Here is a 25,569-nt window from a genome sequence, read left to right on the forward strand (position 1 = left end):
GGGTTACGGCCGCTGCGGAAGGCTGGAGGGTGGCTGCAAGATCTGGCCGGCAGGTTCTGCGGGGGGTGCGGTAGGTCGCTGGTCGCTGACCGCCCGTAAGGCTTTGAGAAGCGGGGTTGATGTTTTCCTGCTGCTGTTCGTTGAAAGCCGAAGGCTCGGAGTGACTTCACCGACGTGTCTTTCGCCTGGTAGCGCATTCGGCGGCTGTCTTGTGTGGGGGAGGCAGCTCGGTGCTGGTAATACAGGTCAGGGTTGTGCCAGACGAATAAGTGCGGTAATCGGTTTTTTTATGGCAGTCCGAGTCTTTCTCAAATTCCTCCTTAGTTTGCACTTAAGTTTTTAAAAACAAAACGTTGTAGTAGGACCGTGTCGCTTCAGGAGTTGTCTACCTTGAAAGTCTTGGCTTGAGGATCACTTAGTGTTTAAAACTAAATTTTCATTAGAACGTCTTTGTTTTATAGACATTCTGGAATGGCCTCAGTCAAAATGTTCTCAGAGCAGCATCCAGCAGAAAATATGCGTAAGTATTTCCTTGTTTCTTCGTGTGCGGCCGTTTGCTATTTATGTTTACTCTCCTGCTGATACCAGAACTGATTATTGGAGTCAGAGATGGAGTAACGGAGCAAAACCAGCAAGGTAAAACTAGAACCTATGCGTATAAGTTTTCTAAGGTTGTTTCTTTATCTCTTTTTTTTTTTTTTTCCAGGGGAACTTTAAGCATTATTCTTTCCCCCTTCTCCCACCACCAGCAACATCCACAAAATGTGGATTGTTGAGATTTGTTTGGTTAAAAAAAACTGACCACAAAACAAAAAAAACCCCAAAACCCCAGAGCAAAAACCAACAACAACAAAATACCCCAAACATTGATGGAACAAAATGTTTTATAGGCTGGCATGAAACAAGAGTGATGCGTGGTTCCGTTTCACTACAGATAAAGTTGATTTCAAACAGCTCGTGCATTTTAATCACTTGTTTTTCTTGTTGCAAGATAATGGGAAAAGAGTAGCAGTTAGTTGCATAACTTACCTCAGATGTTTTGTGGCTGATGCTGGTTCAGGACACAGAATGGGAAATGTGTTTGTGTTAGGAAAACTGCCCGGTTCTGGTTAGTAGAGAGAAACTGAGCACTTGCACGTGTCCAGGATCGCTGCTGTATGTTATTTGACCTGGAGTTAGAGCGACTTAGCCTCTTAGGGAGCGGGAAGGTGATAGCCTGGTAATAAGCGTGGTCCTGCTCTGCCTTCGGTATGCTTTCTCCGTCCCAGAACATGGCTTTGTTTATAAGGCAAAACTGATTCAGGAGTTCTCTCTAGCCTTGAAAGGGGTAATACACGCTTCCTAGAACGGAGGGAGGAGGAGGTTCGAATTTGTCTCGTTTAAGAACCACTTCCATTTTTCAGAATTAAAGTAACTTGTTGCTCCTCGGGGTCAAAAAGGTGGTTATCTTTGGCTCTGGCTCAGAGAACCCTGCATGGGTTGAGTAATTTGTTATCTTTGTGTATCCTTCTCTTCATGCCATGCAATGATAAATAAACCAATGCAGTTTATTATTAGCGTTTTGACTCCAGGTGGATGTTTTGAAACACGTTTGAACATCAAAAGTAGCCCAAACCAAGTCCTGTCTGCGTAGGGACAGAATTAGTTCTGACTTTGTTTTATGTCAAAATCTTAAGGGATGTTGAGAATATACATAGTAAAGATTATTCTGGTGAAGAATAATATTTTATATGTTTAGTTTAACCGAGCGAGGATTTACCTATAAGCAGTCTGGTTGAAAACAGAGGCACAAGGTTAAATTCCTGTATAAGGGTCAGGGAACGCTTGAGGTCAGAATACAATGTGCATTTGCTTCAACATTTTGTCCTGTCTTCAGGGTAAAAAGGTTTTTTTGCTATCTAGTTATTTTTCCTTTATTAATAATTTTATTTTTCTTACATGCTTTATAGCTCAGAAGCAATTAAAGGTGCCGTTATTGGAATTGATTTGGGTACAACAAACTCCTGCGTGGCAGTTATGGAAGGAAAGCAAGCAAAAGTAAGTAAAAAATGAACACCAGCTTATAGAGACAGTATTAGAAGTTGAATGTCCAATTTAGTGTTTCCGGAGGCAATGTTTTTTGATGGCATCCTGTTACGTTTTTTACATAGGTGCTGGAAAACTCCGAAGGCGCCAGGACAACACCTTCGGTTGTTGCATTTACAGCCGACGGCGAACGCTTGGTTGGAATGCCAGCGAAGCGGCAGGCGGTAACTAACCCACACAACACCTTCTACGCTACCAAGCGTCTCATCGGGCGGCGCTTTGATGACTCTGAAGTGAAGAAGGATATGTAAGTGAGGGTGGAGAGCAATTCCACTACCAGCAGAAATGCGTAAAATACAATTCTGTATAACATGACGTGTTATGTTTTAAAATACAACCCTCTTTTGGGTGAAGTAGTTAGGCCCTCATGTCTCAAAGTTTCATTGCTTATATCCTGAGGGCCAAGCTGTATTTTGTTACGTTAGTTGCTGATCATCTTAAGGTTTTCAGAGAGGAGGAAAAAAGCCTTGCCGATGCTGTGCAGAATGGTCAGGATCTACCAGTGAAGACTTTTCTCATTCTTGAGGGCATATACGATTAAAGCTGTATGGTCATACCTAAGGCTCGTGATTCAATGATGTAGCTGATTAAAAACAGTAGTAGGATATTGGTACTTCTGGGACTCCCTGGATCTGAGGCTGCTGTTGGCAAGTTTGGTATTCTTTGTCTAGAACTTAGAATAGAATAGTTTGGGTTGGAAGGGACCTCCAGCGGTCATCTAGTCCAACCCTTGTACACGTTCATCTGCTGATACTAATTGTAGGGGGTTTGTGCTGTATGCTGATACAGAAATTGAGTGTGGAATTCTTCTGTTTTTTAGTAAGAATGTTCCATTTAAGATTGTCCGCGCCTCCAACGGTGACGCCTGGGTAGAGGCTCATGGGAAACTCTATTCTCCAAGCCAGATCGGTGCCTTCGTACTAATGAAGATGAAGGAAACTGCAGGTTGGTACAGTTTGGTCTTCGCTGTCTGTGCGCACAGGTGTGACCTTGGTGCTGGGCCACGGAAAATGGGAGTGCAGCAGACATAAAGGTACTTTTTTGGTACGGGGATCCTTGTATGCAGGCCCTTGCGTGGGGCAGATCGTGGAAGGGTGCAGTGATGGGCTGCTACGAAGCCTCAGGGAAGATCAGTGCCTACCTCAATCTCGGATCTTTGGCAAGATACTAGTGCTTTACCTAAAACATACTCGTATCAAAATGGAATACCGATTGAGCTGATAGCCAATTTTAGTTGAATTGAATGCACGCTTACTCAGAAGGGGGAGCTCCTTTTCCTTGTAAGCTGCAGTCCTTGTGCCTCCCCGGCTGCAGCTGAGCACGGGCTGTGGCAGCCAGGGTTTTGAGTGGCTTTGTTCTAGCAGCTGCTAGATAAGTAGCAAGAAAGAGAGTGTTCAAGGGACCCGATTTTGGGGCTGAATGAATAGCTTCTTATCCAGTGGTGACTTTATATCTTCACTGGGGGGAATATCCATTGGCCTGGAGAAATTTTTTTTTTTTTCCTTTTCAATTCCTAATGTGGTTTCTGGGGAAACTGAGTATAATACATAGAGATGATAGTCAGTAGATGCCTTCCACAGCCTTGTTTGGTAAACATTGTGCATCCAGTGATAAGTGTTTGGAGGGCAGGACTAAAGGTTGTTACTGAAGCTTCATCCAAAGATTATTTTTTTTCAGTGTTAGGTCCTGGACACTTGCTAAAGCTCTACCCAAGAGTAAAATATGAGTATGTGGTATGTTAGCATCTAGATGTGACCAATCTGACTTACTCTGAGGCTAGTGTTCCTCTGCCTTAAGCAAGGGTCTGCTTCCCGTAGGTTTGTTGGTTTTTTGCCCTGGATGCTACATGAATTCAACTACGGAATGATCTGGCTTTGCAAGCAACACAGAATAATGCAGTGTGTAAGGTCCGTGCAGGGCTGATGCATAGGCGTAAATCCTGTCTGTGCATTCTCACTGCATCATGCACATTCTTACTTTTCAGCAGGTCTGAATCTGTATTTGTTTACATCCTTCTCTTTTGAGAGAGAAGTTTGTGACCGTAAATTAGGGTGTAATACATATTTTTCCTGACTTGCCGTCTCAAACACTTCTAAAGGTGGTATATCTACATTATTTGTACCGTATAGATGTTTCCTACAGCAGACTCTGTAAACAGGACGAAAATGAGTAGGTTTTCAGTGCATCACTTGTTGAACACTCCAAAGAAGTGGAAAACAACTTCAGTCTCGCACACTAAAAAGACAGGTTAAGCTCTCAGATGAATTCTCACTCGCTAGTGGCATCCAGTTACTGATTGACTTGTGGAGGCGCTTTGCTGTTCTGTCAGAAGTCTACAAACTATTCCATGTTATGTGGAAGGACTTGATTTCTGCACAGCTCCCTCTGCATCTTCCCAGAAAGCAGCAGGTTCTTGAGCAGTGAGCCTGTTTCCTGTTCTTAGTTCAGGAAAATTATTTCAAACTACGTAATAATAACTTGGTGGTATTCTTACCTTATGAGGATAACTTTATGTTTTGTCTCCTTTTTCCTCCAGAAAATTACCTGGGACATTCGGCAAAGAATGCTGTGATCACAGTCCCTGCTTACTTCAATGATTCTCAGAGACAGGTATTCACCAACCTGTAAGGTTTTCAGGCTTATAAATTGCATTTACTTTCTCTCAGTAGTCAGCACTCTTCCTCTTTTTTCCCCTCAGGCTACAAAAGATGCTGGGCAGATTGCTGGCTTGAATGTTTTGAGGGTGATTAATGAACCAACAGCAGCTGCGCTTGCCTATGGTCTGGACAAGTCTGAAGACAAAGTGTAAGTGCCTGTTCGTAACACCTACCCTCTCTTAAATAAGCATGCTGTAATTTGCTTTGTGAATGCATCTTCTGCTTTCTGTTTTTTGAAATCATTGGTTGGAATTCTGCCAAACTAGACTCATGGCCTTGAGTCAGTGCTATGTAATGTCACCTCTGTTCTACGCCACCCATACTTGTTAAAGAAAGTGAGTTCATAACTTGCAGCTGCAACTGAATTATTAAAGCTGTCAATTTAATTATTTTACCTACCGGTAGCAGTGATAGGTGTGGCTAAGGACAGCTGGGTGAGAGGCTGCCACCATTGGTGCTGAAGTGTGGCACAAGAGGTACGCCGAGGTTTGGTGCCTGGTATCCACAGCTTGCATCTCCTTCCCTGACTGCAGTCAGTCTTCTGTCACTGTCAAGGGTGGTTATATAAATGCAGGGGGTTTGTTACAGATTTTTGTAAATCTGGTGTAGCTTATAGTGCTGTGAAAGCCTCACACTTTGAAAAACGTGTTTCGTAATGGTTCTGGTGTCCCTGCCCTTGTCATTGGACGTGAGTGTGTATTTATTTGACAAAGAAGGAGCTGCCCTCTAAAATAACGAGCAAGGTTAAGCATCGTGCAGCACATCTTTCGGAGAAGACTTCCACATGGACTCAGAGCGCTCGAGGAATGCGTACACTGTATAACTTGTTTACTGCTGTCTTTAGAGAAGGCTTTTAACTTTTGTGGGCAGCAACATGAATTCTGCACACCTCATCTGCTGAGGAGAGTGATTTTTGAGCCACGCAACTTTGTCTAGAAAGTAATGTTTTTCTGCATCTGTTCTTGTAGTATTGCAGTCTACGATTTGGGTGGTGGCACTTTCGATATTTCCATTTTGGAAATCCAGAAGGGAGTCTTTGAGGTGAAGTCCACCAATGGTGACACTTTCTTAGGTGGAGAAGATTTTGACCAGGCTTTGCTACAGTATATTGTTAAAGAGTTCAAGAGAGAGGTAAGGTATCTCATCAGAATTCAATCTTGTGTTACGCTGTTTTTTCAATCTCGCTTAACTTCTATGGAAGGACGGGAATCTTCTTAAATTATCAGGACTTGGTTTGTAATCTGTGGCACAGTCGAAATTTAAACATATTAAAGACACCTGCTAGTCTGGCTTCCAGTTCTTACACTTGTTTTCTTGAGGTGGAATATTCGTCTCCTGGAAGACAGAATAGCATGACTTCTGCGTTTTTTCCTCTAGTGTAGCAGGACTGCCCTATACATACATAGTCTGCTTTTAGTAATAAAAATCTGTGGTCCGATTGACGGGGTCAGCACAGGGATGAATACAACACAGGGTTCGCTGTACGAAACTGCGGTGTAATTCCAATTCCTTTGCTAATTCAGTCTCGCCTTTATATTCTGTGATGCGGCAGCTTTTCCAAGCTTCAATCTGTAACTTACTGTATAATCACTTCCAGAGCAGAGAGGGCTAGCAGATGTTTTTTAAATGCTAGATACGTTTGCCAGAAGTGAGAGAGATCAGGAGAAGTGGACATATCAGGCTGTATTTCTACAAACATTTTTACAGTCAAGAGTGATAGGAAGGTGAACTGCAATGAAGAAAAGCTCTCCGTGACTCCTGTGCGAAAGCTGAGTCTGTTAACCCGTATTTGTGTCGCTTAGATGGGCGTCGACCTGACTAAAGACAACATGGCCCTTCAGAGGGTGAGGGAAGCGTCAGAGAAAGCAAAGTGTGAGCTTTCGTCATCTGTGCAGGTAGGTGGCTGGGTTCAAAGCAGTCCAGTAAAACACTTTGATGCACTGAGTTTTGCATTATTTTTGTTTACAAAGCTCTGTGAAATTGCTGCTTTTTTCTTGTGGTGGCAGAACAAGCTTCTGTGCACCAAATGACATCCCTTTAACAGAAAGCCCTGGAGCAGGGTAGACTGTTTAGTTGTCGGAAGCCGAGAACGTTAGCTGGGTTTTGCCTTTCTTCTGGCGCTGTTTTCCTTATCCTGCAAGGAATGTGACCTTGTTCCCAACTTACTATGTATTTCAGAAGTATGATGGGCATCAGGGAATTGAGCTGCAGCTAGCACTGCTGGGTTACTTGAAGCACTTGCAGCTTTGTGCAAGCAGTTCCAAAACCTTGGTGCTACTCATTCCACTGAAACAGCTAATTTGTCTAATAACAAGAAATGATTTCTGTAAAGAACCTTTACTTATTTGCCTATAGAAGAGTTGTCTAGACAATGGACAACATATATCCCCTTTTTTCCACCAGCTTTGTCTATTAATGCATTCAAGCATGTCCTTTATTCACTACTGAATAAGGAGCTGGAGAAGCAGCAAGTTGGGGGTGTAATAGTCTTGCCGAAGTGAAATTAAGGTCAATTATATAGTAATTGAAATGGGGACTCTGCCAATTTCTAGGTTCTGAATAAACTTTTTTTTATGGTGGTCTTTTTGTGGGCCAGTGGGGAGCTCATAGCAAGGAGTTTAGGCCAGTCACAATGGGTGCATAGTTCTGCCAGAAACATTGCAGGCTCTGTTTTACTAGCTCAAGAGTTGGCAAATGCAGCCTGTTCATACCAGGAAAAACTGAATTCCTTAACTCTTTAGCAGTGAAGGGAAAGCAACTTGCTTTTGGCCCTGTTTTCCCTTAATATTGTTGACCATGCTATTTATAAAGTGCGCACCTCTAGTCAGTAATGTGGATTTAGTTCTTTTTGTGTAAACTTAATCTCTAGAGCTTAAAGCATTAATGATTTTAGTTGCTTTGATTTGTAGTATCTTTTGGTGTCAGCATGACTCAGCACTGGAACAAGATGGTTTCAGTATAAGATTTGATATTAAAATCCAGCATGTGAATTTGTAAGATCATTCACAAATAGCCATGAAAAGCGGGGATTATGGCCCCTAGCGCTGATGAACTTTGTGTTAAATGGCAATGCACTGGCTGTGGAACGCGAGTTGTTTGCATTTAGAAAACAGTCACGAGTTATTTCCTTCAAGTAGCTTACCTCTTACGAAATGTTAGTCATTTGGCAAAATCTTTCAGAACTCAGAACCCAGAAGATGGGCTTTCTTCCGTGTTGTGCTAAAGGAAGAGGATTAAGGTTGTCACTTCTACTGTTTCAGCCTCCTGGCTATGATAGAAATGAAATTGTTTTTCTTAACAATAAAAGACCTCAAAATAACACAATGTTAAAATTGGAACTTAACAGTTGTAACCATGAAGTGTGTAACAAAGTAATTTTCCTATCTCTTGTCTGAAATGGCAAGCACGAAAGTATCCCTGCAGCCACTTAGAGACTGGGCTGCAGCGTGAACAGGCACGTAGATGTTTCAGTGCAGGCAGAACAAACCTGCAACTTGAGCTGAAACCTGCGTGTAGCTGCCTTATTTTCCGTTCCTGTTTTTCACTCCGTGTCTGTTTTCTGTGCTGCAGACTGATATTAACTTGCCGTACCTTACTATGGATGCCTCTGGACCAAAGCACTTGAACATGAAGCTGAGTCGCTCGCAGTTTGAGGGCATTGTAGCTGATCTGATCAAAAGGACGGTAGCGCCGTGCCAAAAAGCCATGCAGGATGCTGAAGTCAGCAAGAGTGACATTGGTGAAGTCATCCTCGTCGGTGGCATGACCAGAATGCCAAAGGTATGAGACATGTCTCTGTTAGGGGCAAAGCTGGCACAGCCAGCCGGTGCTTACTGTTAAGGGTGATCTGTAACGGAAAAGTTGAGAGTCTGGTAACTTCAAAGCTCCAGGAGCAGAGCAGACAAGTTAAGTGGTCGCATGAAAACAGCGGCAAGGGACTCTCTCATCCTGTTTAATTAGCTCAGCTTGGATCTGAGCTGCGCTTTACAAAGACAAGTGGGAGGTATCAGGAGTTGAAAATTCAACTTGACTTTCTGATGCGGACCAAACGTAAGCAGCATTGTTCAAATACACGGGGCGTTTTCTCTTGTTGCAGACTTCAGTGTGTGACAGAGGTACACTTCAATGACAATAACCTATCAGTAATCTTTGTCTTCCAGTGGATTTCTTCCCCTGTGTAGAGCACTTATAGCTAGCTGTGAAGAAACTGCACAAGCAGAACGGCTCTGTTACCTGCTGGTTGTGTGTATTTGGCTGCCTGTGTGAGGCTGAGTGTTGTCAAGCATATTTAACTGGCTGTTCCAAACACTCGTTACCTAATACCTGGCCATTATGTTCTGAGGTGATAAGCACCAACAGGTAACTTGAAAGCTTGCTCTGCTGACACGCACAGTCTTGCAGATGAGGCGCTGTCTGCTGGTGATTTACTATTCTTGTTTGTAGCAATGCAGACTACTGCTTAGCTCCCTTGAAGTGAGAGCTGAACATGTATGTACACTGCTCTCTTCAGGGGTACAGCTTGTCCTTTTCTACAGAGATCATCAAAATCTCATTCCATAGGGATCACTCAGGCTTGGACTATTTGTTTGCCGTTAAGATTTGGGATTTGCAGGTCCTTTCTAGGATAGTAGGTGTGCACGTGGTCCTGCTTGGGATTGATGTGGGGTTTGGTGGTGGGGTTTTTTTCTTCCCCAAGTGTTACATGAGCCTGGTGGCTAGAGGTGATATTAGTGTGTGCAGAAGCTCACCCAGGCGGGGGGAACCAGAGCAACAAGATAAACAGAAGCTGCTGCTCTGGCCAAAGCTCAAGTGGAGTAACTGTGCTATACCTTGCCCGAAGTCCCTGCTGTCCCAGCTGGATAAAGGAAAAATGGTGTGGTTAGCTACGTATAAAGTGATGAAAAACACTTCTAGAAGAGGGGAAGCCCTTCCTGAAACGTTATGTATCCTTTGGGGGTGGGAGACAGTACTTAAACATTAGTTTTATTTTTTTATTATTATTTTTACTTTTTTATGCCCTGTTTATAACCCCCAGCATCTGTGGCTTTGAGCTTACGTAATGCTTTCCTGAGTGCCTGTAGTTAACAGCTCTGGCTCAGAGATCAGTGCCTGCATGTTGCACACAGCACAGAGCCAGCCTTCTCTCGTGTACGTTGTTGTGCTCGTTTCACCCTGCTAGGAGGGAACAGTGCTGCCTTTGGAACGTTCACGAGGCCAGTGCTCCAGGAAACGTACAGTGGGTGGTTAGAAGTAATGTTTCTTTTGTACTGTAAAATATGCCTCCAGAGGGAAAGACTTGCACTTAATTATATGCTCCTACATAAAGTGTCTTCCTCTGTAATGTACACTCCCAGCAGATGTCTCTTGGCTTAAGTGCAGAGGAGTTGGACATTCGCTTACAGCAGTTTTCCAGGCACATCACGCTTACCTGTGCCGATGTGTGCCTAACGGGTGTACTCAGGGAGGAGGGAAGCTGCGAGTGGGAACAAAGTCCCACACCCTTCTCTTGTAAGGTGGAGGAGTGGACTACTGAGCAGACACCTTGTTGCATTCCCATCTGGATACTTCAGCAATAAATCTGTTGTAATCATGAGCACATCCTTCCGAAAGGGCAGAGCAGTGAAAAGCTAATAACGCAGCTCAGACTGTCTGCTGACATAGCAAATCTACTTCTCTGGTGAAAGAGCCCATTAAATAAAGAACTTGAAAATGCTGTCCTTCATACAACTTCCTTTTTTGGTTTTTCCCCCCCCTTTATTACACACAAATGGTGAACTGTCCTTCTGCTCTGATTTTTTTTTTTACCTTCCCTGCGCTCTGCCTCCACAGCTGTACCATCCTTGACAGCTGTGTTCTGCCCAGTGCTGGCTTCTACAAGTTCCCGGGGAGCAGTCCTTGACTCCTGCTTGATAAGCATGGAGTGATCCCTTCTGAATATGGCTGGGCTATGTAAAAGGACCGATGTGGGTTGACTTGCAGCTGGCAAACTTGACTGCAAGAAAGTCTCTGGAGAAGGGGTTGTCTAGACTGAAACGAGTGCGTTTAACAGGGTGCGTGGAAGATGGGGAATTAGGGAGCAGTCACAAGCCTGAAGCTTAGTATTTCTATCATGCCACAGGGTTACATGGCAGCAGGAGCATAAAGATACAAACCTTTAGCCATGGCTGGCATGTTCTTATGGGCACAGCGCTGGGAGTAATGGTTCACTCTGCATACAAGCTGTGCTTTCTCTCCATTCAGGTGCAGCAGACTGTACAGGATTTGTTTGGCCGTGCTCCTAGCAAAGCAGTTAATCCTGACGAAGCTGTTGCTATTGGTGCAGCTATTCAAGGTGGCGTGTTGGCTGGTGATGTTACTGATGTGCTGCTGCTGGACGTAACTCCCCTCTCCTTGGGGATTGAGACACTGGGAGGTGTCTTCACAAAGCTTATCAACAGGAATACTACCATACCCACTAAGAAGAGCCAGGTACAAATTGACTCCAGATGGGTGGGTCTTTTGTGGTGCTCACAAACAGCCAGTGAAGGCTACCTAAAGCATCCCGGTAGATAGTCTTGTCTCCTCCTCATCTGGCAAGGAGAAGCAGCGTAGAAATTGGATTTAATGTCAGCCGCTGAGTATCTCCGTTGATTATTAGTGTGCCCAAGAGGGGAGGTAAGTTGAGTTAATGCGTGCCAAGATACCCCAGGATGTTTGTGGCCTGGTCATGATTGCAGTGTGTGTGCCATGATGTAACTGTCAACACATCATTCTGAAGAAGAATTGTGTGGAGACCTTCTGTAACTGAGCACCTCACCCATTTGAGACCATCTTTCTTGGGCGGCATACCTCAGAATGGATTATTTTTTCCTGTGTTGTAAGGCCCTAGTAGACTTGGGTGTGATCCTTTCTTTCACTTTGCCTTGTCTGGGTCTGCTAGTGTGTGCTCTTACTGATAACGCTTGTTCTCTCTGGGGCGTGGGGTTGGAGCAGGAGCCCTGCTGCTTCGGGAGGAAATGTTCTGGTAATGTGGCTGGCTGCCACTGGAGCCTGCTGCTGGCATGGTGTTGCCAGTTTTCATGTGCTCGAGTGCATATAGGACGAGATGCCGGTGAGCTTGGCTGTTGCTAGTCTTGGTGCCTCGGTGTTTTGTAAGAGGCACAGGGGAATGGCAAGCATTTAATCATTCTTTGTCTCTTCAAAGTAGCTTCTCTTTATTCCTTTCCTTGTTGTTTAGTCAGCTTGTAACTGCATCCATTCCCGTGTTGCTGTTTACTAGCTATCCAGTAACTTTCTGTTCCTTTTCCCCAGGTGTTTTCTACAGCTGCTGATGGGCAGACTCAAGTGGAGATTAAAGTATGCCAGGGGGAGAGAGAGATGGCTAGTGACAACAAACTTCTAGGCCAGTTCACACTGGTACGTTGGCTACTCAGTATTCATGACCTTAGACTTGACCTTCGTTGAAAAGTTCAAAGCCTTCTCCATTTCAGTTGACCCCTGAAGGCAGTGTTGGGGGGGGAACCGTCTTAAAGAAGACATCTGACCCTTTTTATAGTAAAAAAGCAGTCTCTAAAGGCACAGCCTGATTTTGGGACAGCCTTTCAGTGGCAGGGGAGCAACTAATGTTTAAGATGGAGCTCAGAGTTTCTAAGCAGTCTTACATGGCACAGGGGCTACTGTAGCTTTAGGGCTTGATCACCTAGAAAGGCCCTTTCCGCTTCTGGGCACAAAGAGCAAAAAGAGCTCTGTAGTACCAGGCCTGTGCAGCAGGTAGCCTGAATGCGGGCCTTTCCTCTGGTGTGGCAAAGACAAGACTAGGAGCAGGCTCCACGTTAACCTGCAGTCCCTAGGGTATCCCATTTCTAGCCTAGTACTGCTTTTCTGTGAAAGCCTGTGGAGCTGCCCTGCTTACTAGAGAACAGATGTGCTCCAGGGATTCGTGTGTGCAGTGTGTGGCTGACTAACCAGCTCCCCACGCAGCATTGGTTTGGTCAGTGTTGGCAAAGTTTGGCACCGTTATAACTGTTTGCCCAAACTTGCTGTTGCTAGGAAGAGCCATCCAGAAAGGAAGGGCTTTGCCTTTCTTTTGTACTTTTGAAGGAAGCTCTACTGCCTGACACTCTTCTAATATGGTAGCCTCAGAGGTAGTGAGTGAAGTCCAGATATGTCCAGAACTGAGGAAGTAGAGCATCCTCCCGTGCCCTGGCGGGGAAGAGTGACTTGTTTAGCAATAAAGGAGAACCTGTGTCACCTCCAAACCAAACTTGGGGACTACCTCTTGTGGTTTCTGTGCACTTCTTCTGGGTAGAAATCTGTATCCTGTTAAATCTAGATACTGCTAATTCACCACATGATGCCAACAAGACATTTAGAGGACTCAGCTCTGAGGGTTAGTTAATAGTTGATTGAACTAACAGATCACCAAGATAATGTGCCCGACACGGGAGCCTCGTACCCCGAGCTCATGTCGTGTGGGAGCTAATGGCTAAGCGCTTCTCGTTCTCAGGTTGGGATTCCTCCAGCGCCGCGTGGAGTGCCCCAGATTGAGGTCACTTTTGACATTGATGCTAACGGTATCGTTCACGTGTCAGCCAAGGATAAAGGCACCGGACGCGAACAGCAAAGTAAGTGCTCTGGGATGCTGCCCGGGGATGAGGAGGAAAGGTGCAGAGCAGTGAAGGTGCCATAGCACGCTGGGCACTGAGGGTAACACTAGGTGACTCCAAAGGTAATGGAGTGCTGCCTCGATGGGCATCCCACAGTCCAGGGGCGGGGACTGTGATGCGTGTTACTTGATTAAGAGTAAGGATGACACAAGCAATCTGTTGCCAGTGCAGCATAGATGCAGTTGTAGTCATCTTAGCCTAAGTGCCTCCTCTGGAGAGGAGGGCAGAGGGATTACTGCAGAATGGAATAGGGAAAGGAAGAAGTGACAACTGACCTGTAGTTTCATTTTAAGGAACTAAAGCCTCTGCAAACACAGCGCTCTGTTGCCCTCTCTGTTAGCCTGCTGACAGAGATTGCCACCAATGGATGCTCTCTCCTTGCACATTAGGCAAAGATGAAGCATCTGCCTATACCAAGGTCAAGGAAGCCCTCACTGGCAGGGTTTTACCACATTCCAAGTCACTTTGCACTGTACGACAGTCTGTCCTCGGTCTTGCAGTCTGCTGCGATCGCTAGAGCAATGCTTCAGCAGAGCGCAACTGTTTCCTGGGGTTTCCTGCACGTATCAGCTGTGCCTCAGTCCCCAGAGAGGTGTTGGGCATACAGGTTGGCTTACCGAGGGCTCACAGGTGTTTGTGGAGCAGTGCTCCTGCTGCTTACAGGGGTGTCCTGTGTCACTGAGGAGCTCGGAGCAGTGACATTTCTACCCTACGTTACCCTGAAGGGACAGAAATTGGGGTTTGGGGATCCAGCACCTTGTACGAGTTATCCTTGATCTGTGCTCCTGGACATGCAGTTCCTTTGGGAGTGCCCTCTGCTAACACATGAAGAGATTGCTGTCTGTTTGAGGCTGCCTGCGTGAAGGTGCTAGCTTTTAAGGGAAAAATCGAATTAGGAAGATCTCTCTTCAATCCAGGGCATGCCAAGTACAGCTGAACAGATCGGCTCTGTGCCAAGACCCTGTTTTGTTTCTAATTACTCCATTACAAAGGTCTTGAAATTCGGGTATTTTGAAGCAGCAGGTATTTTGCGTAACCACCTTGTTCATTTTCATCCATTTAGACTGGAAACATCTCTAAATGGCAGGAGGCTTGGGGACTTCAAGCTGTCAGTATATTTTGCTCTGTAGTGCAATGAAGTGTTAGGCCCCGTGTTTCTAGGGTAATTAACGACACGGTTGACATTTTCTAAAGCTTTGTTGTGGGCTCAGAAAGTGAATTTGAAGCATTTGTAGATTCCCCTGATACAAAATAGATCTCTTTTGTGCCTCTAACTGGGAAGCCTCTATACTGCCCTTCTGTTGTTTCTTGGAGGCAACCACTTGAGCAGTCAAATGTGTGCTCCAGTTAAGAAAAATATTGTTAACTCTGTATTGGCAACTTAAAGGTATATGCTCTTCTTAATCATGCTGCTTGGCTTTTGGCAGAAACTTGTTACCAAAACCACACTGCTTGTTACTTTGACTTCCTTATAGATTTCTGATGCGTGGCAGCCTTCTACCTCTGAATAGCCACCTCCTGATAATAGGCAACCAGAATTTTTTTAGCTGCCTATCTGTATGCAAACATGGTCCTAATTATAAAGCTGAACTGCCTATCCCACATCTGCATCCAGAGGACGTGTGTGTGCGTGTCTTTGTTCAGGGTCTTGTACCATTGACAAATATTATGTAGAAAACTTACTTCTAATACGTTAGTATACCCTTTTTTGGACTTTGTGATATCCTGGATGTTGGTCCTCTCATTCGCAATGAAATTATGCTTTATTGCAGAAATTAGCTTAAGTCTAGACTATACTTTTTGGCACTAGTGGAGGAAAAAAAAAGGGGGGGGGGTGACCTTTAAGAGCCTGCCCGTAGAATCACACTATGTTCACTTATTAAGAGCAGTGTGAGGGGCTGGGTGGGGACTGTTGTCTTATCCTGCTACCAGCCTGGGCTGCTTTCCAACAGTGAAAGGAATCTCTGTGCCCTGGTAAAACGATTCCTTCTGTTGGGATTTCTTTTTTGTTTGGTTGTTTTTTTGCTGTTAATTTTTTTTAGTTTTGTGATTTTTAACCTGCTAGAATGCCCCTTTGGTTTGGGGGCTTTGTGTGCACATTCACTTTCCAGGAGGAGTAACTGAAGAATGGTCAAAGTGACTTGCAGACCAGTGGACAGGAAGCGTCTGGCGGAGCTGGGGAGTTCATAGATCTAAGGTGTCAGGCTTTTATCTTGCCAGCAGCATCACTGCCTCTTCAAAGACTGGCTGTCTTTGTACTGCCCACAGGGTCTTCACAGGTGCAGAGTCCCTGAGCAAGGCGGCTGCTGTTGGGAAATAATACTCTCCTCTCCTCAAAGATGAGAGCACATTTTTTATTAATGCTTCTTCTCTAATGCAGTTGTTATCCAGTCTTCTGGTGGCCTTAGCAAAGATGAAATTGAGAACATGGTGAAGAATGCAGAGAAATATGCAGAGGAAGACAGGCGAAGAAAGGTAATGTGATAGTTATGGTATCTTCCAGCTAGTAGCGTACCTGCTGATCACTGCCGTTCTGTGCTATTAACTGTGCCCACCTTGAAGGAGCGGTAGGTTCTCATCTGCCTAGTCTTGAGCTGTTTGCTTGTGCAGTTACCCGAATATCTGCTTGCTTTCTTACATTCGGCTTACATTCCAAAGTTGCAAGAAGATGTATGCAGAGGCATTTGGATCTTGGGTTTGGGTTGGGTAACTTGCCCGGTGTGACTAGCGCTTTAATTCCTCCCTGAAGAATTACTGGGACATGGAGGCAGCAGTAAGCAAAGTCACCTGCCTATTACTCATGAGTAAACAGCTTTGCAGCTCTACTTACGCTTTGTCATCAATGCTCTTTACTGTCCACCTGCCTGTTATCTTGGCTGTTTATTTAAAGCTGGCTTACTACAGCTCATTTTCACAGTGATGTTCTATTTAAATGGGAGCAGTACAGGGATGCTTAAGCTACTTTCTCTGAGTTTATTTTAAAGCTTAAGTTACAGAACCTGCCAAGCAAAGCTGCACCTCAGCCTCTTCCTTCATAAGTGGGAAGTTGCTTTCCATAGCACTTAAAATCTCACCGTGGCATCTTGAATGCTATATTCATCTGAGCGCAATATTTGCCCTCAGCGCAGGTGAAGCCATCAGGAGATGTTTGAAAGCCTCACTGACTCTGTCAAGAAAAGACTGACACTTGCCATGGTTGAGTGACTGAATCTGTGATATTCATGGGATTAATGGTTGGAACTAATTGGTTTAATGAGGGTAGTACTAACGAATTATGCTACTAAATATAGAGTATGGCTTTTTAAGCAGTGAAGGCCTACTCTGGGATATGGCACCAGCATACAGTTAGTGATTGCTGAAACTGGCACACTGAATTTATCTACTTAGGTTTCTACAGACCCAGAGAACACAGTCTCGGGTGTTCAGGCAGCGCTGTAAATCTCGCCCTCAGTCATGAAGGAATCAGAAGAGGACTGAAGGAGAGAATGCATGGAATAAATTCACATGAAGCAGCGTTGCCTTGCCTCAAAAGCTCTAAAGCCACGAAACATTGCCTTATTAGCGTTTATAGGTTAAATAGACCAAGGTCTTTCAATGTTCTCCGAAAGTCCCGCTGTTTAAATAACCGCATCATTGCCATGAAGCGTAGGTGGGGGCCTAGCGCTTGAAGAGGCTGCACTGACAACTTTTTCCTGTTGCCTTACTTTGACTTTGTATCTTAAATTACTGAATAAGTTCTTCCTTGTTGTAGTCCTGAAGTGGGACTCATCTCTGCCCAGTGACCTATCAGGTGAAGGTGATTAGGTTGCTTTCTTAACACTTCTCTGTCTCTTTACTTGACCTGCATAACTGTAATTGTCAAAATTCCCTCGTTACACCTTTCTGATCATGGTTTTACCGCCATGGAAGTATCATGAATGCGTAAACAGAGTTATCACTCTACCGGACTCGGCATCCTGCTGTGAACTTTGACATCCCACAAAGAGCGAAGACATAGTGTAGAAACGAAATTACCTTTCATGAGCTTTCCACTGTAAGTGGTTAGCCTCCTGAGAATATTATCACACCCTTGTTTAGGTAGACTGTTTTTCCAGATGGAGAGGGCTGGGTGAAATAGTTCATGTTGACACTAGGACTGAATTACGTCTCAGCAGGACTACCGCTCCTCTGTACTTACAGCCTACTCTGTCCCCTGTTGGTTGTCTTTGCAACAGTAATGTTAGGAACTGGTATTTCTTTCCTAGCGCAGTGGGGGTTTTCCACTGTTGAGATGCTACAAGCATTTGTAATAAGGGGACATGAGTAAAACAACCCAGAATTTTAGTTGTTTCTGGTGCCCTTGTTGCTGAAGAAGCTTAAGAATATTTTCTGAAAATTCTGTTGCTTTCCCGAGGAGCAGAGCAGAGAGAGCTGTCCTGTCTCTGCAGTTGCTGGCTCTTTCAGCATGCCAACAGTAGTGCTGCGTTAGTTGCTTCTCCTTCCAGGGAAGTGGGATTTGCCGAGTGTGAAAGCATGAGGGCTGCCTTGCATAGACTGCCTGTTTGGGCTTTCTGGTGCCAGAATGCATCTAGGAAATGGTTTGCTTGCATTTCTTCTTCCCACCTTGCCATTAAGAAGGACCCCGGGTGGGAGCTAGAATGGAATTTGGCAGTTTGGGGAAAGAAATGTCAGCTGCTAGTTCGTGCGTACACCACTCGTGTTGCCAGTGATGTATGCAGTGGGCCCTTATGAGCTCTCTTACCCAGGAACGTGTGGAAGCTGTAAACATGGCCGAAGGCATCATCCATGATACAGAGTCTAAGATGGAGGAGTTCAAGGATCAGCTGCCAGCAGATGAGGTAGGTAGTTTCTGATCCCGTAACAGTAAAAGGGGGTAAGATTCCTTACTATATCTTTGTTCAAATTCTCACTTAACTCATAGCTGGCTCTGGCCAGCGGCACCGACTCTGTGTGTATTTCCATGCTGTGGAAAGATGGCAGAGTCATCAACTCTTCTGGTTTTTGCACTTGATGAGTGGGATGAGCGTGGCTGATGGGAGGATGTAAGGACATACTTATTATCCAAACCATGTTCTTCTAGCAAATACCCTATTTCAAAGTGTGAGTTCAGTGTCACTGAAGATCCGAGAGCCTGGGAAGCTGTTAATGAAAGGCTTCTGCATGAATTATGTCCTTGACTTGGCCTTGCGGTGACTTGATAAGAAGTCTGCTGTGACCTGTGTGAGAGGAGAGTTTTGCTCAAAAGCTAGAGATTACGAACAGTGCCTTCCAGTGTGTTAGCAGAGGGACAAAGGCAAAACTGCTGTGCAGTCCCGGCAGCCGCAGTAGTACAAACAGCAACCGAGAACTTGGAGGCAATGAAAATTACTGTATCCACTTAGCTCCGATTTTTCTTCTATCTTCGGAGTGAAGTGGATATTTAGTATCAAAAGAATGCTTTTCATACCACTGTAAGTGACAGTTTAATTTCCGCATTACGAGTTTCAAAAGCCAAGTTTGAAACAGGTTGCACAATCTTCAAGTTAACAACTCTCAGAAGCAGAATAAAAGGGCTCCTAGGGCCTCTGTGAGGTGTTTGAGGGAACAGGATTATAGTTCATTGGTAAATAAAATCAGTTCAAATGCTGTTTTTCAGCCCAGCTCCTCTCTCTAGGTTGGATATTGGCTGACTCTGTGTTTGGGATTGTGATCACTGGAGTTTTCTCTCTCGGGAGCACAGAGCCTAAATCCCTGTTCCCTGCGAGGGCTGTTGTTCCCTGTAATGTCTTTTGGGGAATACCAAGGGAGAGTGGGTAGCAGGGCTTAGAAGTAAGGCCTGCACGGTCTGGGTGGAGGTGGTGGCCTGACACAGAAGGCATCGGTCGCCTTCCCCTTCCTGTGGGTCTGAATGAGAACTCTGCCCACGTTCTGACTGCGAAAGCTGCTGAGCGAGCACTGCCGGGACAGCTGTCCCCCAGTAACCTCGCTTCTCCAGGCCTGCCTCTCCAGCAGCGTGCCAGTCTGACAGAGAAATGCCAGACTGTGTGGAGCGTTTGACAGATGGCTACAGGGGCTGGGATGAGACCGTATTGCTTTTGTTTGCCTCTCTGCTCCTTCTCCCATGTGCAACAAAGGGATTAAACAGGGCGGTGAACAGCCCGACTCGTTGGCTTTCTGACACGTCTTAAATATAGATGAAAACCAGCTTTCTTCTCCCTTTACCCTGGCTCCTGGGGTGACTGACTCACTGGTGAGGTGTGCCAGGGAGAGCAGCTCTCATCCTTGGCGGGCTGTTCAGTCTCTGCAGGGCTTTCTGTCCTTGGCGCCTCTGCTGAGACGGCAAACGGGGGGACCGATTAATGCCAACTGTGGCACATTTAGTGAAGTGGACAGGCGCCCATTGGGAACGGAGCACAGTCCTAGTCCCTGCAGACCGTATGGCTCGGTTTGAGACTTAACTTCATGGCTTCTGGCAAAAAAAGGTAGTTCTGCTGTGGCCGATAAGTGGGTGAAATGACAGGAACGAGATTCTCGGTGAACGAAGTGCAGGATTTCATCGCGTTTGTTTGTGACTTATTTGCAGTGCAACAAATTAAAGGAAGAAATTGCTAAAATGAGGGAACTTCTGGCTCGTAAAGATACTGAAACGGGAGAAAACATCAGGCAGGCAGCAACCAGCCTGCAGCAGGCTTCCCTGAAACTCTTTGAAATGGCATACAAGAAGGTAGGTTCACGGTCATTTCCATTTTATAGCCCTCGGATGGGGAGGGGTGAGTCGGGACACCAGACATTTAGGCAAGAGCTGTGCTTGGAGGTAGCGCTGAGTCTCAGTGCAGCTCCCTCCGAGTGACACTTACTGTAGAAAGTCGGGGAGAGTTGAGGGCCTGAAATCTTGGCCGCCCTGCCGTAGGCAGCCTGCCTCCCCGGCAGCGGGTTACGTTTCTGTACAGTGGTGTGTGAAAAAGTACCGGAAGCTCTTAATAAGGAGCATTAAGAAGAGCACGGACGGGGCTTTCCCCGAGGTGTGTGGAGTGCCTAAAGAAGTAAAGTAACGTCTGGGCTTATTTTAAGGATGACTGTATAACGGGCTTCCTGTTCAGTCTGCCTAAAACTACAGTAGTAAGGCCATTGGGACTTTCTTCTCCCTCTCCTTCCCAGTGGCGGGCCCACCCTTTCGAGCCCTGGCAGATGTGTACGTCACCTCTCCAGGGAGGTCTCCCAGGATGGAAGTGGCACACTCTGCCCAGGTGACCTTGGTGGTGCTAAGCTCTCCTTACTGTGGAAAGCTGCTTTTCGGATGTCAGACTGAAAACGTTCGGTGCTGCAGCGTAAGCTTGTTACGTCCACTGGGAAAGCGTAAATAATGGGAAGATAATTTCCTCCCTCTTAGTGGCGGTCACGCAGAGATGAAGATCGTTTCCATTCTCCAGTGGACAATTACCCTTTTCACTGAGGGAAGGGTTTCTTCAGTCTAGAACTAGCCTAAGCAGCTAGCTAGGGAAAAAATGTCTAGGAGAAGCATTTTGTTGTTACTACAACTAATAAGCCAACTCTTTTGCAGATGGCCTCCGATCGAGAGGGTTCTGGAAGTCCGGGGGATCAGAAGGAAGAGAAGCAATAAGAAGTCTCTGTCTTGCCTTGGCTAGAGTATGAAGAAGAGTTCGATTTTCTTGACGCTTGGGAGAGAAGGGACCTTCCTGAGCAGCAACGGGCAGAATTCAGACTTACTGTGTTTTTGCAGTATTCTATATATAAAATTCTTTAATGTATAAACTTAGTGATGTGTCTGCTAGATAAATTGTCACTTGATGAAAGGTAATTCACGCCAGATGAAGTTCGAAGTGTTTGGCCCCACGGTATTCAACTGAGGCACCTGGGGACGCGCTGATCATTTATTTCTGATACTTGACACAATGGTGTACTAAATCTGATCTCCAAGTTTGGAAACCATGTCACTAAATCGAAGGGTGGAGATGGAAGTCCTGCGGGAGCTGGGAGGAGAGTAACACCTGCATGGACCCTCCCTGTGGATCTGAGTACTTGCGAGCAGGTAATAAGACCTGTGGACGGCAATGGGAAGGCTAGTTACATTGCTGGAGAACGTTCAGATCTGCAGCTAGGGTGGTACCCTTGTTCTCAAGGAGAGGGGTTACTTCGAAGTTAGCTGTAACATTATTTCTTACAAAAGAGGCTATGTGGAAGTTAAATACTTTGCTTGTCTGACCCTTCTGCTCCATCCTGTGTCTGTTCTCTGCTTATGGTAAAACAATTCCCTTGATAATAAAACTGTTACTGGATCCATTCTGGATTTTTTTTTTAAATAAAAGCAGAAAAGTGTCCAACATGGAGTTCTTGGTATCCTGGCCTTTGATGGAGAACGTGATCGTGTTAACTGCCTGTGAGAGCTCCTGGGGTGGAACAGTCGGCCAGATGTAGTGGCAGCAGCTTTGTGGAATCAGTGCTTCGTTCATGTGCAAAAAGAAGGTATCTGGTGTCAGAGGAGGGTCCGTCCCTTCCGAGGGTACCGCTGCCGCACCCGTGGGAGGTGCCTTGAAGTCCTGCTGTGATCTGCAGTAGCAGTGGGACTTCACCTTCAGGCACTTCGTGCTTGGGCTCAACCTTCTGGAGCAGGCTGTAGGCTTGGAGCAGCGGTTGCCCGCTGCTGCTTCTAGCAGCCAAGTCTTCCAAGGAGGTGCAGTCTCCCTGCCCCAACATATTTACCCGTTTCTCCTTTTTCCTCTCTCTTACTCCGTGTGTGTAGTCAACTGGAAAGAAAAAGCAAACTTCACAGCTGCCTTGTCTGGGCAGCTCAGGTATTTCGGAGGGAGGAAAGGATTGGGTTTTTTTCTGGCACTCCAGAGAGTCTCCCAATTACGGGAAGCTGTTAGGGAAGGCTACAAGTCTTCATCCTGTGAACTCTCCTTTCAGTTGGGGACTGGAAGGGACCGAGACTGCTTCAGACGCAGCGCTCTCCAGCAGTCCTCGCAAGAAAGACTGGAAGCAGCTTCCACTTTAATCAGCCTAGCCCGCTGAAGTGGGCGGGGGGGGAGGAAAAGCGTTCAAGAGCGGTGAGTGATCTAACTAAAGTGAGAGGGAGCTTGAGGCATTTTGGCCTGGGCGTAAAAGAAGGTGAGGAAGGGGCCTGGTGCAGCCGTCGGAGGAGATAAGAGGCGATGCCTTACGTGCCCAGCCTGCAGCGTGCGTGGTGTGCTGTGGTGGGGCGGGCGGGTGTGCAGGGGGTGCCTTCACAGCAATTCGCGGTGTTAAGCTGCCTGACTTCAGGTGGACTGAGGAGTTCCAACCCAAAATTCAGTGCTTTGCTTTCAGCAGGGGGAGTTAGTGGGGTCTAGGGATCCGAACTCCGCCGTGGCTGTTTGTGGGGAGGATAGTGGGGTGCAGTGCAGCCGGCCACCCTGTGGGGCTTTCACCTGGCTGGTTGCGTGGACACAGGTCTTCCGCAAGCGGCCACGTGGTTACAACTTCATCGTGCGCGGGCCCGGGTCCTGTTCTGTTGGGTTTTTTTTTTGAGTGGCAGGGCGGGCCCGGGTCCTGTTCTGTTGGGGTTTTTTTGAGTGGCAGGGCTTTTATTTGCCACAGGCAGGTAATGGCAGGCTGAGATGTGCCTGGATCACGTGTCCAGCAGGGCTCCCTGGAAGTTTTGAGGAACACGTGTGGCTGAGGACGTGCACGTTCACAGCAGCTGCTGCTCCCCAGAGCTGTTTGTGCCATCTAGGTGCGCAACTGCGTGTGTCTTAACGTGTGAAACGACGTGCTTCGTTCTGCCACAGCGTAACCCCGCTCCTGTCCTACACGTGGGTTTCGTAACGGCAGGGAGCGCTGGGCTGTGCATCTCCCGAGAATGATCTCCTTTACAAAACTCAATTGCGGGTGTCTTCTGTCTTGAATTTCCCTCTGCTGCTGCCCCTGTCAAAAGTGATCCCCTGTATAAAACTAGTCTGAAAAAGAGGAGGAATTCTCCGGCAAAGCGAGTGGGGTATTTCAGGTGCTGAAAGGAAACGGCCGTGAGTGAAACGGTTTAAAAACCATCCTCCGTGAAAGCTTTTCCTGCTGCCTCCCTGCAACTGCAGCTAGGTGTTCCTGCAGCAGAGCCGGGGGCAGCCCAACGCTGCTGCTGCTCCCACGCTCTTACCTCTGTTCCGGGCTTGTAGTGCCGTCAGGGCAAGGGTGACGGATCGTCATCTGGCGGCCTCCAGGGTCCCGAATCATTGATCTGGGTTGGCCTTTACTTCTTGAATGAATTATTTTCCCTGTCACAGTTTAAAGCTATCTTTCATAGATGTTCTTTATTTTTTAATGCGCTGTTCTTAGCTCCTCCTTTAAGAGCTAAATTATTGAATCCTGGAGGGAAAAGTGAGATCAGGTGATGTGCGTCATGCTGAGAACTGTTTCTTGCTGTGAAAAACTGCCAGGAAGGCAGGAGATGCAGCAACTGGGCTGTTACGTCTCGTGAAAAGGAGCGACTCCTGTCCTGAGGAGTTAACTGCTGCCGTCCCGCCGCTGGGAAGGCATCTGTCAGCACGGGGAGAAAGCGTGTTTGGGGTTCGCTGCCCGCTGCCATTTTGCATGTAGGCTGATACTCATCAAGTATCTCAAGATACTCAAGCCTGTAGCCCCAGCAGTGCTGCAGCTCTGGAATAAATTACTGGTCTCTGTGCGAGAGTAATTAAGGAAAGTTTTGCACGTGTTCTTTGAGGAAAAAAGGTGACTGAGCGATGTTTGTGCTGCGTGCTTCCACCCGCCGGCATCCCCTCGCGGTGTCCCCTGCGGGTGGGAGCAGGTCAGCGCGAGGCACAGCCTCCTTGGGCTCTGCGAGTCAGGCTGCCTTAAAATGATAACATTCAGTAACACAAACAGGACTGGGATAGTAGATTCCAGCCTCACGGCTCCTGCCTGACTTTAATAGGGGAGAGAAGGATGAGGTTTCCACTAGGTGCCGGGGTATCTCCACGTGCCTGCAGCGGCTTCTTTTCCTTTCCTAAAAGCGTTTTCCCCCGGCTCAGGGCAGCCGCAGCATGCCGTGTTTGGGGAGCATGCCGGGTGAGGACGGGGACCCACCGGGTTGCCTGTGCAGGCAGGAGATGCTCGGCTTCCTTGGGGATTGCAGGAGGAAAGCGAGATGGAGTCTCTCCCCCTTCTCCGCAAGACAGTGACTGCCAGCGCGCTGTGAAGGCACGGCCCCTTTTTAAAACGCCTCTCTAAATAGTGCGGCGGTATCTTGAAAAAGTTCTCTCTGCTTCAGTGCCCCTGCCGCTGCTCTCGGCTCCCTCCGCGTTCCCGCGGAGCTGTGCCGGCTGTCGGAGACAGGCGCTGCTCGGCATCTGCGTCAGCCAGCCGGCGGGAGAGCCGCGGGGCGAGCTGACGGCAGCGTCTGTCGCGTCGGGAAGGGCTGGAGGAGAAAGTGCCACGGCCAAGGGGGTGCATTGGGCCGGGAGGTGGTAACTGGGGCGCTCAGCGGGCGCTTTTTGGAGCAGAGTCCCTGGATTGAATCGGAAGGGCAGGACTGCCAGGGAAGCACGGGGTAAGCTGTTGTCCACCCGTCCATCTGTGTACACCGTCCCGGTCATATCAGGCACAGAAACTTCCACCTCAGCAGATCATCTCCTAAAGCCAGGTATAATCCTCCTGTTTCGAGGAGGGTTATAAAGGGCTGTGTGGGACCAGATGCATGTGGAAAAAAATACCTGTAAGGGTTGAAATCGATACTTGCTCGGCCCCGAAAGAGAAACGGGACTTCAAATCCAACCAGGTAGTTCAGAAATTCACAGAGTCTCCCCAGCATGACCCTGTTGATAGCAAAACCCAGCTCCAGGCTGAGTCCCAGACGGGTCTCTGCTCAGGTGACCGTGCTGCCCAGCTTTGCCCAGTGCCCAGCTCCCGGCAGGGCTTCAGTGGTGCTTGCGGCGGTACACCAGGCCGGGGAGCCGAGAGGCAGCGCGGGAGGGAGAGGAGGCTGCAGCAGGCTCGGGCTATGGCAGCGCTTGCCGTCCTGGGACCACGATACCCCCGTGGCACGGCACAGCAGGGAGGCCAGGCTGCCCCCGGGCAGGGCAGGGGTGGTGACCAGGCTGATGGCAAATGCCAGAGCTGGGCTGTCCCAGGGAGGCAGATTGGGGCGGGAGGGACACCACGGCCACGACTCCCCCCCCCCCCCAACACCCCCCTCTCGGCGCCGCGCACGGCTC

General features: G+C 47.1%; 1 protein-coding gene across 1 annotated transcript; it reads left to right on the forward strand.

Annotated features, from left to right (window-relative positions):
• Positions 1 to 465: 465 nt before the first annotated feature.
• Positions 466 to 21,712, forward strand: HSPA9 (heat shock 70kDa protein 9 (mortalin)). The gene is made up of 16 exons (XM_009330013.1): positions 466 to 520; positions 1,950 to 2,037; positions 2,151 to 2,332; positions 2,906 to 3,030; positions 4,622 to 4,695; positions 4,784 to 4,890; positions 5,711 to 5,873; positions 6,545 to 6,637; positions 8,313 to 8,522; positions 10,983 to 11,210; positions 12,033 to 12,137; positions 13,228 to 13,345; positions 15,768 to 15,862; positions 18,133 to 18,225; positions 19,950 to 20,090; positions 20,928 to 21,712. Exons 2-16 carry the CDS (start codon positions 2,017 to 2,019, stop codon positions 20,985 to 20,987), a joined length of 1,815 nt encoding a protein of 604 aa, XP_009328288.1. The 5' UTR covers positions 466 to 520; positions 1,950 to 2,016; the 3' UTR covers positions 20,988 to 21,712.
• The last annotated feature ends 3,857 nt before the right edge of the window (positions 21,713 to 25,569 follow it).

The sequence above is a fragment of the Pygoscelis adeliae genome, unplaced genomic scaffold, assembly GCF_000699105.1.
Source record: "Pygoscelis adeliae isolate BGI_AS28 unplaced genomic scaffold, ASM69910v1 Scaffold248, whole genome shotgun sequence".
Classification (NCBI taxonomy): Eukaryota; Metazoa; Chordata; class Aves; order Sphenisciformes; family Spheniscidae; genus Pygoscelis; species Pygoscelis adeliae.

Coding starts and splice junctions, on each gene's coding strand:
- HSPA9 (XM_009330013.1), top strand. CDS start 2,017: ATGGAAGGAAAGCAAGCAAAA. Junction 5,874..6,544: donor TTAAAGAGTTCAAGAGAGAG/GTAAGGTATCTC, acceptor TGTGTCGCTTAG/ATGGGCGTCGACCTGACTAA. Junction 18,226..19,949: donor ATCAGCTGCCAGCAGATGAG/GTAGGTAGTTTC, acceptor ACTTATTTGCAG/TGCAACAAATTAAAGGAAGA.